This window comes from Rattus norvegicus, chromosome 17 (assembly GCF_021556685.1).
Source record: "Rattus norvegicus strain SHRSP/BbbUtx chromosome 17, alternate assembly SHRSP_T2T, whole genome shotgun sequence".
In the NCBI taxonomy this organism is placed as follows: domain Eukaryota; kingdom Metazoa; phylum Chordata; class Mammalia; order Rodentia; family Muridae; genus Rattus; species Rattus norvegicus.
The window spans coordinates 8,314,997-8,328,517 of record NC_141550.1 but is presented as its reverse complement, the minus strand read 5'-3'; the positions used below and the strand labels follow the sequence as shown (position 1 = coordinate 8,328,517).

The 13,521-nt window shown below is 51.9% G+C and overlaps 1 protein-coding gene across 1 annotated transcript; it reads right to left on the bottom strand.

Moving 5' to 3' along the window:
- Positions 1–226: 226 nt before the first annotated feature.
- Cxcl14 (C-X-C motif chemokine ligand 14) lies at positions 227–8,213 on the bottom strand. The gene is given in 4 exon segments (NM_001013137.3): positions 227–1,359; positions 4,085–4,198; positions 7,683–7,788; positions 7,947–8,213. Coding segments are annotated over 4 exon segments (300 nt in total). The 5' UTR covers positions 8,011–8,213; the 3' UTR covers positions 227–1,343.
- Between the last annotated feature and the right edge of the window lie 5,308 nt (positions 8,214–13,521).

The following is a 13,521-nucleotide window of genomic DNA, read 5'->3' as shown; positions in this document are numbered from 1 at the left end:
TTCCATCAACCTGCTGCAGAGAGTGGTGGGGAGCGTTACCCTCCAAGCCTGGCCTCCTGGCTTCCAGAGAGAGCAGCAGCCCCACACTCCATAGAGACAGGTACTTGTGAAACACCAATTTCCTCTTCCAACACACTCATTCCAGTTCCTTTAGGACGCTGGCAAACATTCTATTGTCATCTGGGCTAACCAGACAGAGCGGGAGAAAAAGCCCAGGAGCCCGGAATTTTGGTAACTTCAAATATATTTTTATTACTTTCTTTTTCATCTTAGAAAGAACATGAAACCCGCATGCAGCACTCATGAATCTCAGCACTTACATAGCAGATTCACAGCCGTCCAGTGCGGCCTCTACTGAGGGGCAGCGTGTGGCAGGGGCGGGTACTGAAGCAATATGTACACAGGAGAGGGTGCAGGGTCATCCTAACTCCAAAAGAGGACCTCGCTGTTTGCATATGCACCGAAGGGGGAGTGCGCTTTCTGTGGGGGCGAGGGGAACAGAGCTACGTGGGTCTCCCCATGCCAGTAGGATGTGTAGCTCTGGCTGGATGTCATGCATTGAGTCCTGAATTTTCCCCTTTTCCTCCACACAGTTTTCTCACGCTGCCGGGGGCTTCTGATGCTTCAGAAGCATCATCTACCAAAGCAGTGAGCCTTTCAGAAACCCTCAGAGGTTGCGAGAGAAAGACCCAGCTCCTTTAAGGATCGCTTGCCTGGTTGGGATAGGGGAATGAGCTGGGGTGGGGGTGGGGCTGGGGTGGGGGCATGAAGCTCATCCTGGGAAGTAGATTGAGTTCCTCTAGGCACAGATGCAGAAGGACTTGTTCCCAATTGCCCTGCAACAGGGGCCATGGTGGAGCCACACCGAAACTCTTGACCAGTCATAAGCCCAGGAGAGCCTGTGGCAGCTGTGCCGAGGCGCCAGGCTCTCTGAGAGGAAGCTTCGAAAGCCTGGACCGGAGCAACAGTGCAATGAATTGCCTGAACCATACTGATTGCTCCTTCCAGGCGCTTATAAAGTTCAGATGTGTGGTGACATATGGACAAATACAAAAACCCTTATTTTAAAAAGGAAAGGCTTGGGCCCACCCCCAACCCCCCAACCCCCGGCAAAAAGCCACTTGTAATGAAGTCTGGTACGCAGGAGAGCTGGATCTCACATCTGGAAGGCTTTCGCACACAGCTATAAAATGTAAAAACTGACCCTGGTAAGAAGAGCTTCACAGCAATATATAATTTGTCTTATGCTTGTGAGAAAGAAAGGGCTTTTATTTTTAATCTGCAAAGTCCTCTGCTGAAGTCTCTCAACTGGCCTGGAGGTTTTCTTTCCAAGATCGTCCACCCTACTCTTCGTAGACCCTGGGAAGAGAGGACACACAGGTGTAAGTGGCTCGGGATGCGGTGTAGGCTGCTCAGGACGTGGTGTAGGCGTCTCACACAGCTCCTGCAGAGTGGCTTCATCTATGGATCCTCTCCCAGGTCTGGGGCCAGGAGAGGAGAGATGGTTCTGAAGCTGTGACTGAAACCTACGCAAAAGCTCACACCACACAGACGGGTGTGGACGCTCACACCTGAAATCCTAGCGCTGGGCTACACTTTGTAGGCAGATCACTGCTCCTTCTTGCTTGTTCCTGACTTCTGATTGAGAATCCCTAATCATGCATTCACATAAACTGCCCCGGGGCCCGAGAGGCAGTGCTCTAAAATCTGTCACCGCTCTGTCAGAGGATCAAGTTAAGTTCCCAGCATCCTCATCAGGAGCTCCCAAATCCCTACACCTCCAGTTCCAGGGGCATCCAATGCCCTCTTCTGGCTGCCTTGGGCACCTGCACACACATGGCAGACAGGCCCACAGACACATGCACATAAGTAAAATAGAAACGCAGTCAAGTGTTCTATGCAGCTGCCTCTCATGACAGCCAGAAGCTCTGGTTTCTACAGCGCTTTGAGCTCAGTAGTTGATGGCATGGACCAGGAACCGTGCTTCCTCCTTTCTCCCTTCTGAGCTGTGGAACATGTGTGTGTCTTCTCTCTCTGACTTGGAACAGTTCTTTTATCGCCACTGGCGTTCATTAAGTCGTTTTTAATCCTTTATAAGGAAAGGGGTAGAAAGAGAAAGGAGAGGCACAGAGGTTTCCTGTTTCAGGTGCCTCAGTGTTCTAAGAAAGGGATGAACTCATTAGAGCGGGAAGTGGGCTGGTAATCCTGAAATCCCTACACTTGGGAGGTTCACAGGCTAGGGTTCAGGGTTCAAGGCTATCCTTTGTCTTGAGGCTGAGTTGATACTAGACTGGGCCTTATGAGACTGTGTCTCGCCAAAGGAGCCAATAGTCCTGAAAAGGCTACTATGTAGCAAATCGGCAGAAGTCTGGTTAGCAGAGACCCTCAGAGCCTCCAGGAGAGCAACTTGCAAAAGTAGAAACAGTGGGGTGGGGGTGGGGCTGCAGGAAACCCACAGACGCCTCCTCTTTAAAGCCATGGTCCAGGTGGAGCAAAATCAGGTGGGTAGCGGTTTGAATGTCTCCAGTAGTCTGAGCAAGATTTCCCAACCCTCCATAAGCTGGGGTCATTCTGCTTCTGATGACACAAGCCGGGAAGGTGGCGGGGGTAGGGTGGGGTGGGTGTGGGTGTGGTGTGGGTGGGCCAGGTTCTGCTTTTGCCACGCGAGCTATGCGTGCCCTGACCAGAAAGAGGGCTTCATTCCCATCTGATGTAGAGGAACTAGTCTCTCACCTCACCATTTTCTATTTCAGGCAATTGCGGACGAGGCAGTTTTGAAGGGAGCAAGAAAGGATTCAGGTGTAGAAGCTGAACAGGGGTGTCAGCCAAGAGAGAGCAGCTCACAGGGCTGAGGCTGAGGCTGTGTGTGTGTGTGTGTGTGTGTGTGTGTGTAACACAAGGCCACCTGCTGGGACAGGCAGCTCCAGGGACGCACACCCCACACAGGTCTTGCCCCAACTTTCCCTAGTACTGTGAAGGCAGTCACACCGTGTCCTCACCTGACCTTGGTTTCCCCCTCTTAGGCCAAGCTGCTGGAATCCTTGGAGGTCACCTCTGTGTGCATCCTTCCTTAGCTTTGCTTCGGAGGTAAAGATAAAACAGGCCTCGGGTGTCTGCAGAGTGACCTACCTCAGGAGCTGAGAACTGGCCTCTCCTTCCAAGGCCAGATCTAGGACCCCAGATTAGAACTAGGGAGCCCCCTTCTGACGAGGGTGAAAACTGCCCATCAGCAGAGGTGTCTGGTCCAAGGCACTGACCATCTCAACTGCTGCCCCTTTGGGTAAAGAGGCTCTTATTGGAAAGGGCTGAACTCAGTTGACCCTCAGAACGTGCCTGAGAAGGAACAAGTCAGATGCCTAGGACAAACAGGGCACGGGGCTCTTTGGAGAGGAAATCAACTCACTGGCAGGGGTCACTGTGTACCTGTAGTTTTTTTGGCTAATAAACTGTCACCTAAGAGGTCACACCCCACCCCCTGAAGTTAACAGGGGACAACTATGCCAGATGCTCACCCAGTCACTTCCAGCTTATGTGACTTAGATAGAAAGAACAATTTGGACTGTAATGTGAGAGTTAGGGGCTGGAGGGATGGCTCGGCAGTTAAGAGCATTGCTGTTCTTGTAGAGGACCTGGGTTTGGTTCCTGCCACCCACACAGCAGCTCATGACATCTGCAACTGCAGTGTCAGGGGATCTGATGACCCTTTTTGGGGGGTCCACAGGCACCAGACATGTAGGGGTACACATATGTACATGCAGGCCCGATACCCATACACATAAGAGAGAAAAAAACAAACCTTTAAAAATCTTCACACAAGTCTATAATGCGAAAGATAAAACGAGATAGAACTTGTGCTCGCAAAAGGAGACACCACCTGCAGTGTGAGGTGGTGTTAGGGTTTCTCCTTTCATAGCTATTACGTGGGTGTCACATGAGGCCGGTAGGTGGCATGGCGTGTGGGTCCGTTCCTGCTCTGAAAGCTATAGCTAACAGCCACTCCCTTCTGAGTGGGCGAGGGTGGGCGTGGGTTGGAGGTGGGCGGGGTTGGAGGTGGGCGGGGCTGGGGTGGCGAGCATTGGTGTACCTGCGTTTCTCGTTCCAGGCGTTGTACCATTTGATGAAGCGCTTGGTACTTTGCAGCTTAGGATGCAGGCAGTGCTCCTGGCCGCGGTACCTGGACATGCTCTTGGTGGTTATGCTGAAACAGAGCAGAATCGGGGTACAGGGTTGAGATATTTGAATGATTGCCTGCAGGACAAGAGCACTGGGTTGCTCGGTCCCTCCTGGCTTCAAGCGCCCAATCCCCAGCAAGCCCTTTGTAATATTTCATATTCATGATATGGCTAGCCCGTAGGGAGTTGAGTGGGAGACCATACCCCCACCTTCCACAGCACCCAGCTGTTTCCAGGACAGCCTCTCTTGGGGAGCAATGATCATGGGCTCTACCTGTGTACCAGAGGTAGACAGAGCCACTGCTAGAAGGCGCTCATGCCAAGTCCCACAGAAGGGCTAAGATATACCCTGCAGATACCACCGTCTCTGACTGGTAACCCCAGCACCTGAACCCTCTACACCTTGTCGCTGAGGATTTGCTGATCCTCACTGGCTCAGTGGCCTCGTTTGATGCTTGAGCGTGAGGTTGCAATGATCTCATTTGGGGGCAGAAAAATAAGACCTTTCTTCTCCGGGCTTCTCCCAGCCAAAGCCCCAACACTCCATGGAGGCCTAGCTGTGCAGGGGAGAAGCAGGACCCGGTACTGAGTGCAGTCAGCCAGGTTTGAATCCTTGTGACCTGTCTGACTCTGCCTGCCCTCTGTAAAATAGGTACAGTGAAAGGACCTGTGTTGTGGGGCTCCTGAAGGTATATCCTAGGCAGAGTACTCAGTCCTTGGAAGGTATCCAGGGACTTAATTACTAAATAGTCACGAGAGATGAGGCAGCCAGGAGAATGATAAACTTCATGTGTGAGCTCAGTCCTGGACGGTCTGAGGTACCTCTCTCGCCTAGGGCGACCAGGGAGATACTGGCAGGGATTACGGGAAACTTCTATGAGAAAGGTGACAGTGGTGAAATTAGGGCCTTGGGAAAAAAAATCAGAATATGTCTTCCTGATGGGTTACAGCAGGGGTGGTTGGAGATGAGAGTAGAAAGAGGGGAAAGTTTGCTCCCCACCTGGCCCCAAGGTGAAGAGTCAGGGTTTATAGGCCAAATTCTAGAAGGGGGCAGGCTTGCTGTGAACGCATATTTCCAGCCTGTAGGAATGGCAAACAGTCTTGCCAGCAGAATGGGGACAAAATGCTTTGCCAGGGCCTTGTTCTTCCTCCAAGACCAGTGATGGACATCTGATAAGACCAGGTAATTGGATCGTGCTTCCCCAGGGACAGTGGATCCTTCCAGGCCCTGAGCATGGGGCCCTCCCTCTCTACCTCTACCGTCCTGTAGGAATTAGCACCTGTATTTCTGCCAAACCCACCATGCTGTACCATGATGCTGTTTCCCTGAATGGCAAACTCCAGTAAAAACAAACAACAGCCCCCCAAACCCCCCTAAAAACCCCTTTCTTCACAGGCCAGAGTGCAGACCGAACATCCTACTTTTGAAGATCAGGGAGCATACAAAAGGGTTCAGTTCTCTGCCTCACCCCCCACAGAGGTGCCCAGAGCTTTCTCAGAACACTGGGGTTATGAAAATCAGAACAGGGTGCAGAATCTGGGATCCAAGGCCTAACAACTGTTAGACATTCTGGGTCTCACCCCCCAGCAATTCTGGGGTGCCGATGGTTTGGATCATTGACTCCATGGACAAATTGTCCTTCAATAACCTGGACTTGGGCTGGCAGGATGGCTCAGTAAGTAAGTGTCCTTGCCACCAAGCCTGGAGCGGGGTTTGATTTCTGGGCCACACCTGGTAGAAAGGGTGAACCACCTCCTGCAAGTTGTCCTCTCATCACACATGGGTCATGGCGTGCCTACTCGCTCCCCAATAATAAGTGCATATTTATTATATTTATCATCTATCTATCTATCTATCGCCTATCTATCATCTATCTATCTATCATCTATCTATCTATCATCTATTTATCTATCATCTATCATCTATCTATGTATCTATCTATGTATCTATGTATCAATGTATGTATGTATGTATGTATGTATGTATGTATGTATCTATCTATCTATCTATCTATCTATCTATCTATCTATCTATCTTTTTAAGGAGTCTGGGCTTTTCCATGCCCTGATTACAAAGACTTGCACTCAAAAGGCACACTGACTTCCCCCTGACCCCTTCTACCCCCAACCTCCCAAGTAGAGGTCTCTGCATGACTCGGGGTGAGCTGGAAACCTTGCCTTCAGTCTTTGTGGCTGAAAACCTGTTTTGGCAAAAGGTGAGACCTAGGAGAGGTGGTCTCATGTGGCTCCTGCAAGTTTCCCCAAGGCTACAGGGAACGTTCTTTGCCTGCAATTTCCCTCTCTACCCAGAGAACTTCGCTCAAGGAAAGCCTGTCTGGGGAGGATCCTTCTCTTTCTGAGTTGCTGATGCTTTTTTTCTTTTTTTCTTTCTTTCTTTGGTCCCCTGCAAGGTCTCAAAGACAATTTGCAATCTCCTCTGACAGTTTAAACTCCCCTAGCCAGAAATTCTAAAGTTCTTGTGACTCTTGCCATGGGCATTTTAACCCCAAGCCAGCCCACACCCCAAAGGGTACTTTTCCTTTCTCTGACCTGCAAGACGAGGGCGGGGATAAGGATGTTAATTGGGAGGCTCATGACTCGGGTCAGCTCAGGCCCTGTGGCTCTCTGAATTCCCTGAACTTAGGCGGATGGAAGTGGTGAGGTGCCGGGTGGGGGGTGTGCCCTTCCTTCACAGACGCGGCGTGAAGGCCTTTGGGCAAGCAAGGGCAGCCGGTGGAAGGCGCTTGCCCAGACTGAGAATAAAGTGTGTCCTGTTTCTGGGGGAGGGGAAGAGGGGCCAATGGTCCATGGCAAATATTTGGGAGCTGTTTTGCCAAGGGCTGCCTTCCTGGCCAAGAGTGTATTGATGGAGAAAACGGCAGCGCTGGCTTCAAGCGGTTAATTGGGAAGGCTGAGGCGCAAGGAAACTCAGTGTTCTCTCTCTGCCCCAGTTTTTAAGACTTTGCCGGCTTCCCCACTAAGCAGGCTGCAGTGGTGGCATGGCACATTAACCCCAGCGGAACGGTTTCTCCAACATTGTTCAGATGTACGGGCCCACGAGGCAGAGGAGACAGGAGCATTCTCACATTGAAAGCCCTGGGAGCCCCAAAGTGTCCACTCCTGTGGCCAGACCTCTGGCTGAAATGGGGCACTGAAAGGAAAAGTTACTTCTCTCTTCAGTAAGAGAAAGGCAGCCACAGCCAGCCCAGCAGGCTGGGTGTGTGTCCGGAACCGATCTGGTGTAGACATTCTAAGCGGGCGCACCAGAACCACTAGCCCACAGTAAACCTCGTCTGCCACTTTGAATCCTAACAAGGACAGGCTCAGAAGGACGGGCCAAAGACACCCTCTCCCCTTTTGCAGACTGTCGGGCAATGCCCCGAGGACTTGCCAGCCGGTTATGAACTGCTTCCCCGGGCCTTGGCAAAGGCAGAGAGAAAGGCGTTATCAACCCGACCCAACCCCAGGTTGGGCCCCACCACGGGACATCCCTGTTACCCCAGAACTCACATAACCATCTTCTCCTCGCAGTGTGGGTACTTTGGCTTCATTTCCAGCTTCTTCACGTCGCTGTAGCGGATCTTGGGCCCCTTCCGGGAACACTTACACTTGGACCCTGCGGGAGAGCGCGGCCCGGCTGCTGAGTCGCTGCACGGGTCTCCGCGACCGCCCAAGATGCCCGCCCGGGACCCCCCGGGTTCCAGGATGCCTAGGTGGTGCTTGGGCTCCCTAGGACGGGACAGGACCGCGACCGAGGGCCCTCGCGGCACTCACCGTCCACGCGCGAGGCGCACAGCGCCAGGAGCAGCAGGAGCAGCGCGGCCGCCAGGAGCCTCATGCTGGCCGGAGGGGCGCGGTGGGGAGCAGGGAGGCGAGGAGGGCGCCGGCCTGTGCGTGCGGCGGCCGGGGGATGCCGCCCGGCAGGGTTCTCGGTTTTGAGCCCGCCTCTCTATGCTGGGCTCTCTCCAGCTGCGCCCGTCGATGGGTGCTCCTGCCGTCTGTCGCGGTGCTGCGCTGCGCTTGGCGCTGGGTGCTGCGATCTCCCCACAGCTTCCCTCCGCCCACCCTGGCCTCTTTTAAATTCGCTCCTGCCCTCTCGGAGAGCGAGCTCATTAATATGCAGAACCACTCGGTGACTCACTGAGATTTCTCAATGTGGTGGGGGGAGGAGATCTCCCAGCCCGCCCTGCTGCCCGCCCCGGACCCATCGCGATCCCAGCGGTGCACACTCGGAGCCACGCGCGCACACGCACACACTCACATCCGCTACCCTCTCGCTCCACAGCACGCCCGCCTTCACGCACTTGCACACCCATACTTCGGTGCCGCTGCCCTGCCTCGGAGAAGGTCAGGCGGGAGCACAGCCTGCGGAAAGGTGCTGCTTTTCTGTTTCCTGTGGCCACTTCTCAGGCCACACAGGTTTATGTTCCGAGGCCACCGAGAGACCCAGGCCTGGCTCAAATCCTAGAGTTTTCAAGCAGGTGCCAAGGGAGAATGCCAGCAGGCCCGGCCCCCTGCGGTGTTGGTCTCTATTGTGCCTGCTGGCCTCGTGGTCAGAGCTGAAGGCCAGGTGGAGTTAGGGACTTAGCACAGGTTGTGTAAGCCTTTGATCAAGTCACTGGTTCACGGGGTGGGGGGTGACCAGTGGAGAGGACTAGCAAGTCCTAGAAGGGGTGTGGTGTTCATGTGTGACTGTGCACTGTGTGCCTATAGTGTGGACAACCCGGGGCACTTGTCGCATACGTTCATAAGAATCTGTAAAGCCAGGTAGAGCCAGGCAGTAGGCAGCTATGACCATGGTAACGGGAGGGAGGCCGCCCCGCCTTGTGAACATTGCCCCAGACTGTGGTGGATGAAATTCCATCCTGCCCCACTATTCAGCAGCACACGACTGTCCATTAAAAGGCTTCTTTTTGCTCTCTGTAAACCTGTAGGTGGTCATAGTGTCCACAAAGGCATCCGTGAGAAGAACCTAAGAGGTACAAAGCAGTTATCAGGATGCAGGACACCATGCTTGGACAACGGCGCTTGAGGGCATCATTCGTGCATATACATTTTGTGTCACTTTGACTGGGACGGCTTCCCTTAAGTTGGTACTTTTTTTTTTTTTTTTTGGTTCTTTTTTTTTCGGAGCTGGGGACCGAACCCAGGGCCTTGCGCTTCCTAGGTAAGCGCTCTACCACTGAGCTAAATCCCCAGCCCCTAGTTGGTACTTTTAAGTTGTTCATTTGCCAGTGCAGAAACAGGCACAGTGAGGAAGAAATGACTCATGCAAGGTGATCTAGAACCAGGAAGCAGGTGGCTTAGCACGGAGGGGTCTATGGATTTGTGACTGCAGAGTAGAACCACTCTACTGTCTTCAGGCCCCTGAATTCTGGTGAAGCGCTGCTTTGAGAGGCCCAGAGATAGGGTCCAGGTATCTTAGGCTCATGGAGGGGCTAGCCTTGGCTCTCAGGCCAGGGCTTGCTCCTTGCTGTGTTGTTAGCCTGGAAGCCCCTAGGGGTGCAAGTATCACAGAGGGGCTTCTGGGTAGGAAGTGATAGTTCACTGTGATAGTGATAGTGAACTGCAGAATTTGTGCTTTTTCTTCTCAACTGTGCACCTCTAAAGGAAGCTGTAATTGAAAAGCAAGCAGAACCCACTACCACCATTGCTCCTGTCCTAAAAGTCAGGCTGGCATAGGGACACTGGGTTCAGCAGAGGGAAAGCAAGATGATCTTTGCTCCTTATCACATTAAAAGATTAAAATTTGGGCTGATCTTCCAAAAGACCTGGGTTTAATTCCCAGCCCCCACAATTGTCTGTTCCAGTTCCAGGGGATTGGACACAGCCACCCAGACATACATGCAGGCAGAACACCAATGCACATAAAATAAAAGTAAATACATTTGTAAAAGGATTAAAATTCGTTTTTCTCCATGTATAGCAGCATGGGTTTATTTCAGAAAAATAAGAAACACACAACCTGTGCTAATCCCCTAACTCCACCTGGCTTTCAGCTTTGACCACAAGGCCAGCAGTTTTATCTACTCAGAGGTCTACACCGAGATGAAAACGGCGCCATCTTTGGGGTTTGAATGCTCTGTGCACAGCTAAGAACCAGCTGCACGTCTGGTGGGATGATCTGCCTGTTGTATCATTCTGTGGGCTGGCCTTGCTTCAGGTCTCTTTAAAAAAAAAAAAAACAACAAAAAACAGTGTTATTTGAAACCATGTAATATACTGGCCAAGAGGTCTGTATCTGATTTCAGTTAATCTGCATGTGACTTTGGGAAAAAATGATTCTTTTGCCTCAGTTTTCCTCATCTGCAAGAAGGGGACAATAATGGTAATTCCAGCATAGGGAGGAAGAAAAGTCTTTTTTTTTTTTCTTTTTCTTTTTTTTTCCAGGGCTGGGGACTGAACCCAGGGCCTTGCGCTCGCTAGGCAAGCGCTCTACCGCTGAGCTAAATCCCCAACCCCTGGAAGAAAAGTCTTAACAATGACTGTCTCCCAGTGGAAAACCTGAGAATCTGGTCGTTGTTCAGTCTGTGAGGCTGGATGTCTCAGCTGATCTTCAGCACACATCAGAATCCCAAAGGCGGCTCTAACTCAACTGCCTCAGCAGCAGGGAATATGTGACTTGGCCGTGAGAATGAGGGCAAGCAGGCAGAAGGCATAAGCTGCTTCCTCCCATGTCTTTTATGTAGGCTGCCATGAGAGAGTGTGGCCCAGATTTAGGCAGGGTCTTCTGACCCCAAACGATCTGGATTTAAGATGGGTCGTCCTACCACAGATGATCCAACTAATTAAAAATCACTCACAGTTATTCCTAGCTGTTTGGGTTTTTAATCAATTCCAGATGTAGTCAAGTTGACACTCGAGACTAGCCATCACAGGAGGAAACTACACCTGGGAATGTGGTCCCCTTTGTATTCTTACACTCACCCGAACCCCAGCTATGGGCCAGCCTCAGAGCAGGCACTGGGGACTTACAATGAGCAAGCACACGGACCTGTTCCCAGGGGAGGGTCTATAGCACCCACTACAATTGTGGGATAAGTGTGTGAATTCCCCAGAGGTAGGTACCACATAGAAGCTGGCACCAGGTGATATGATTCTGGGCAGAAGTAGGGTAGCTTTTCCAGATGAAGCGATCACTGGGTTGGCTGTGGAGGATGATAAGATGGCTGACAGGGGAAGAAGGCCCACCTCTTGCAGATCCTTCTGCTCCCATGGCAAACTCCCGTGGGATGGCCCTTCTCCAAGCCCTTCCCTGACTCCTAATCTCATTCAGAGCCCTGGCTGAGTACCCAACAATGCCTACTCCCAATGGTCAGCCAACATCCCTTCCACTCTGTATGCTTGGCGACCCTGCCTTGACTTACCTCTCTGGATTCAGTGTTCCCCGCTGGGGAATCTTTGCTCACCAGCCCTCTTGCCCACAGTGTTTGTTCTTCCCAGGGCCACCCTCCTCATCCTCCCTGCCTACGTCCACCTCTCAGACTCAAGTACTCCAAGCTCCCTGGCAGCCCAGCAGCAGCTACTCTCTGTGCCGTGACCGTTTTAGGCACAGCACACGCTACCACGGCAGACATGTTGCTTTTATGTTCGTTGCGGGTGTACTGTAGGGGAACTTCTCAGTCATCTCCATCTTCAGCGTCCTCAGGTGAGCTCTGTGTGCAGCATAGCCTCGGAAGTGGATTGAATGAAAATATCCCCCACAGACTCAGGTGTTTGAGTACTTGGTCCCCAGTTGGTGGCGCTGTTTGCAGAGGTTTAGGGGGTGTGGCTTTGCTGGAGGAAGTACGTCAGTGGGTGGGCGGGCTTTGAGGGTGCAAAAACCTCGCTGGGGCAGCTTAGTGTTCTGTTTGTGGTGCGACATCTGAGTTCTCTGCTTTTGCCATCAAGATTGTTGCTTGCTGCGGTGTCTCAGCTTACGCTGGACTGTGGATCGCTAAGGCAAGTAAACCCTTCCTTGTCTAAGTTGTCTTGGCCTTGGTGTTTTCTCACAATTGAAAAGTAGATAAATACAGCCTCATTTCTGTGTAAGTCGGGTAAATAGAAGCGTGCTTCAGGCAGTAGGTAAAGCTGTAGAGAACATTGCTGAACCTAGGCTGTGCAAAGAGGCTACATGAGAATGTGTGCGCATGTGCATATATTGGAGGAGAGAAAGGGGGTTTGTGGTAGCCTCAGGTCTGGGGAAAGCCCGTTCTGTCTCCAGCATTTGTTTGAGAACAGCGGTGACTGGGGGGGAAGAATGAACCAGCTTTCCTGTAGGCTGTAGCTCATTACCCAGGTATCACTGCGTGGTCTGTTGAGAGGCGGGGCTTCGTCACAGCTACCTTCCAACCCTGCAAACTAGAAGACAAGGAGATTCTCTCCCTCTTGACCCCAAGCTCTCTCCATGTCTGACCTTCTAGCAGGAAGGACCCTCTGCTTTGATGGAACAGGAATCCTAGATTCAAGCACTTAGGTGAATGTAGGCCTCATCTACCCTGATAGTACACAGAGGGAAACTGAGGCTTGGAAAGATAGTAGGCTTTCACAGAAGGACAAAACAGGACATTAGTGTTAGACACGATCCTGTTTGTGTCCTCTCATGCTTCAGAACATATAGCCCTGTTGCCACCCATGACACAGTGGGTCTCACAAATATTTAACTTCTACCTGGTTCCAGTGACCAAGTCCAAGTTGGTGGGTACCTGTGTTGTTTGGAAGTCATGTGTGTGTGTGTGTTGTGTGTGTGAACCTCAATTGAGAAATTGCATCCACCAGATTGGCTGGTAGGCAAGTATGTCCAGAAGGTATTTTACTGATTAATGATTGACATGGGAGGGCCTGGCTCACTGCAGGGCAGGTGATCTGCTCTATGAGAGAAAGCAGGCTGAGCGAGCCGTGAGGAGCAAGTCAGCAAGCAGCACCCCTCCATGGCCTCTGCTTCAGTTCCTGCTCTGACTTCCCTTCATGACAGGCCATGATCCAGATGTGTAATCCAACTAAGCCCTTCTCCCCTACAAGCAGGTTTCGGCCAGTGTTTAATCACACCAATAGAGATTAATCCAATATAGTACCTCCCATCTGCAGCTCCTCCTTGTGCCTGGTAACCCATGTGTCTCTTTCTGAGGGTGACCCCAGCCTGTGGGATGCCAGGTAGGGTGTTGTCCTTTGCTGGGCTCCTCCAGCCACTTCCCAGGGTCTTACTCTGAGGTGGAGGGGACAAAGAGCTGAGGTCCCCAAGGACAGATCCTGGCTTGTTCTTTATACTGGAGATATTTAGGTTTTCTGAATAATTTATAACTGGAGGGGACAGTGCTGGGGACCCAATGATATTGTATTTGTGGCAGGAGAGGGTTATTATACTCAGACA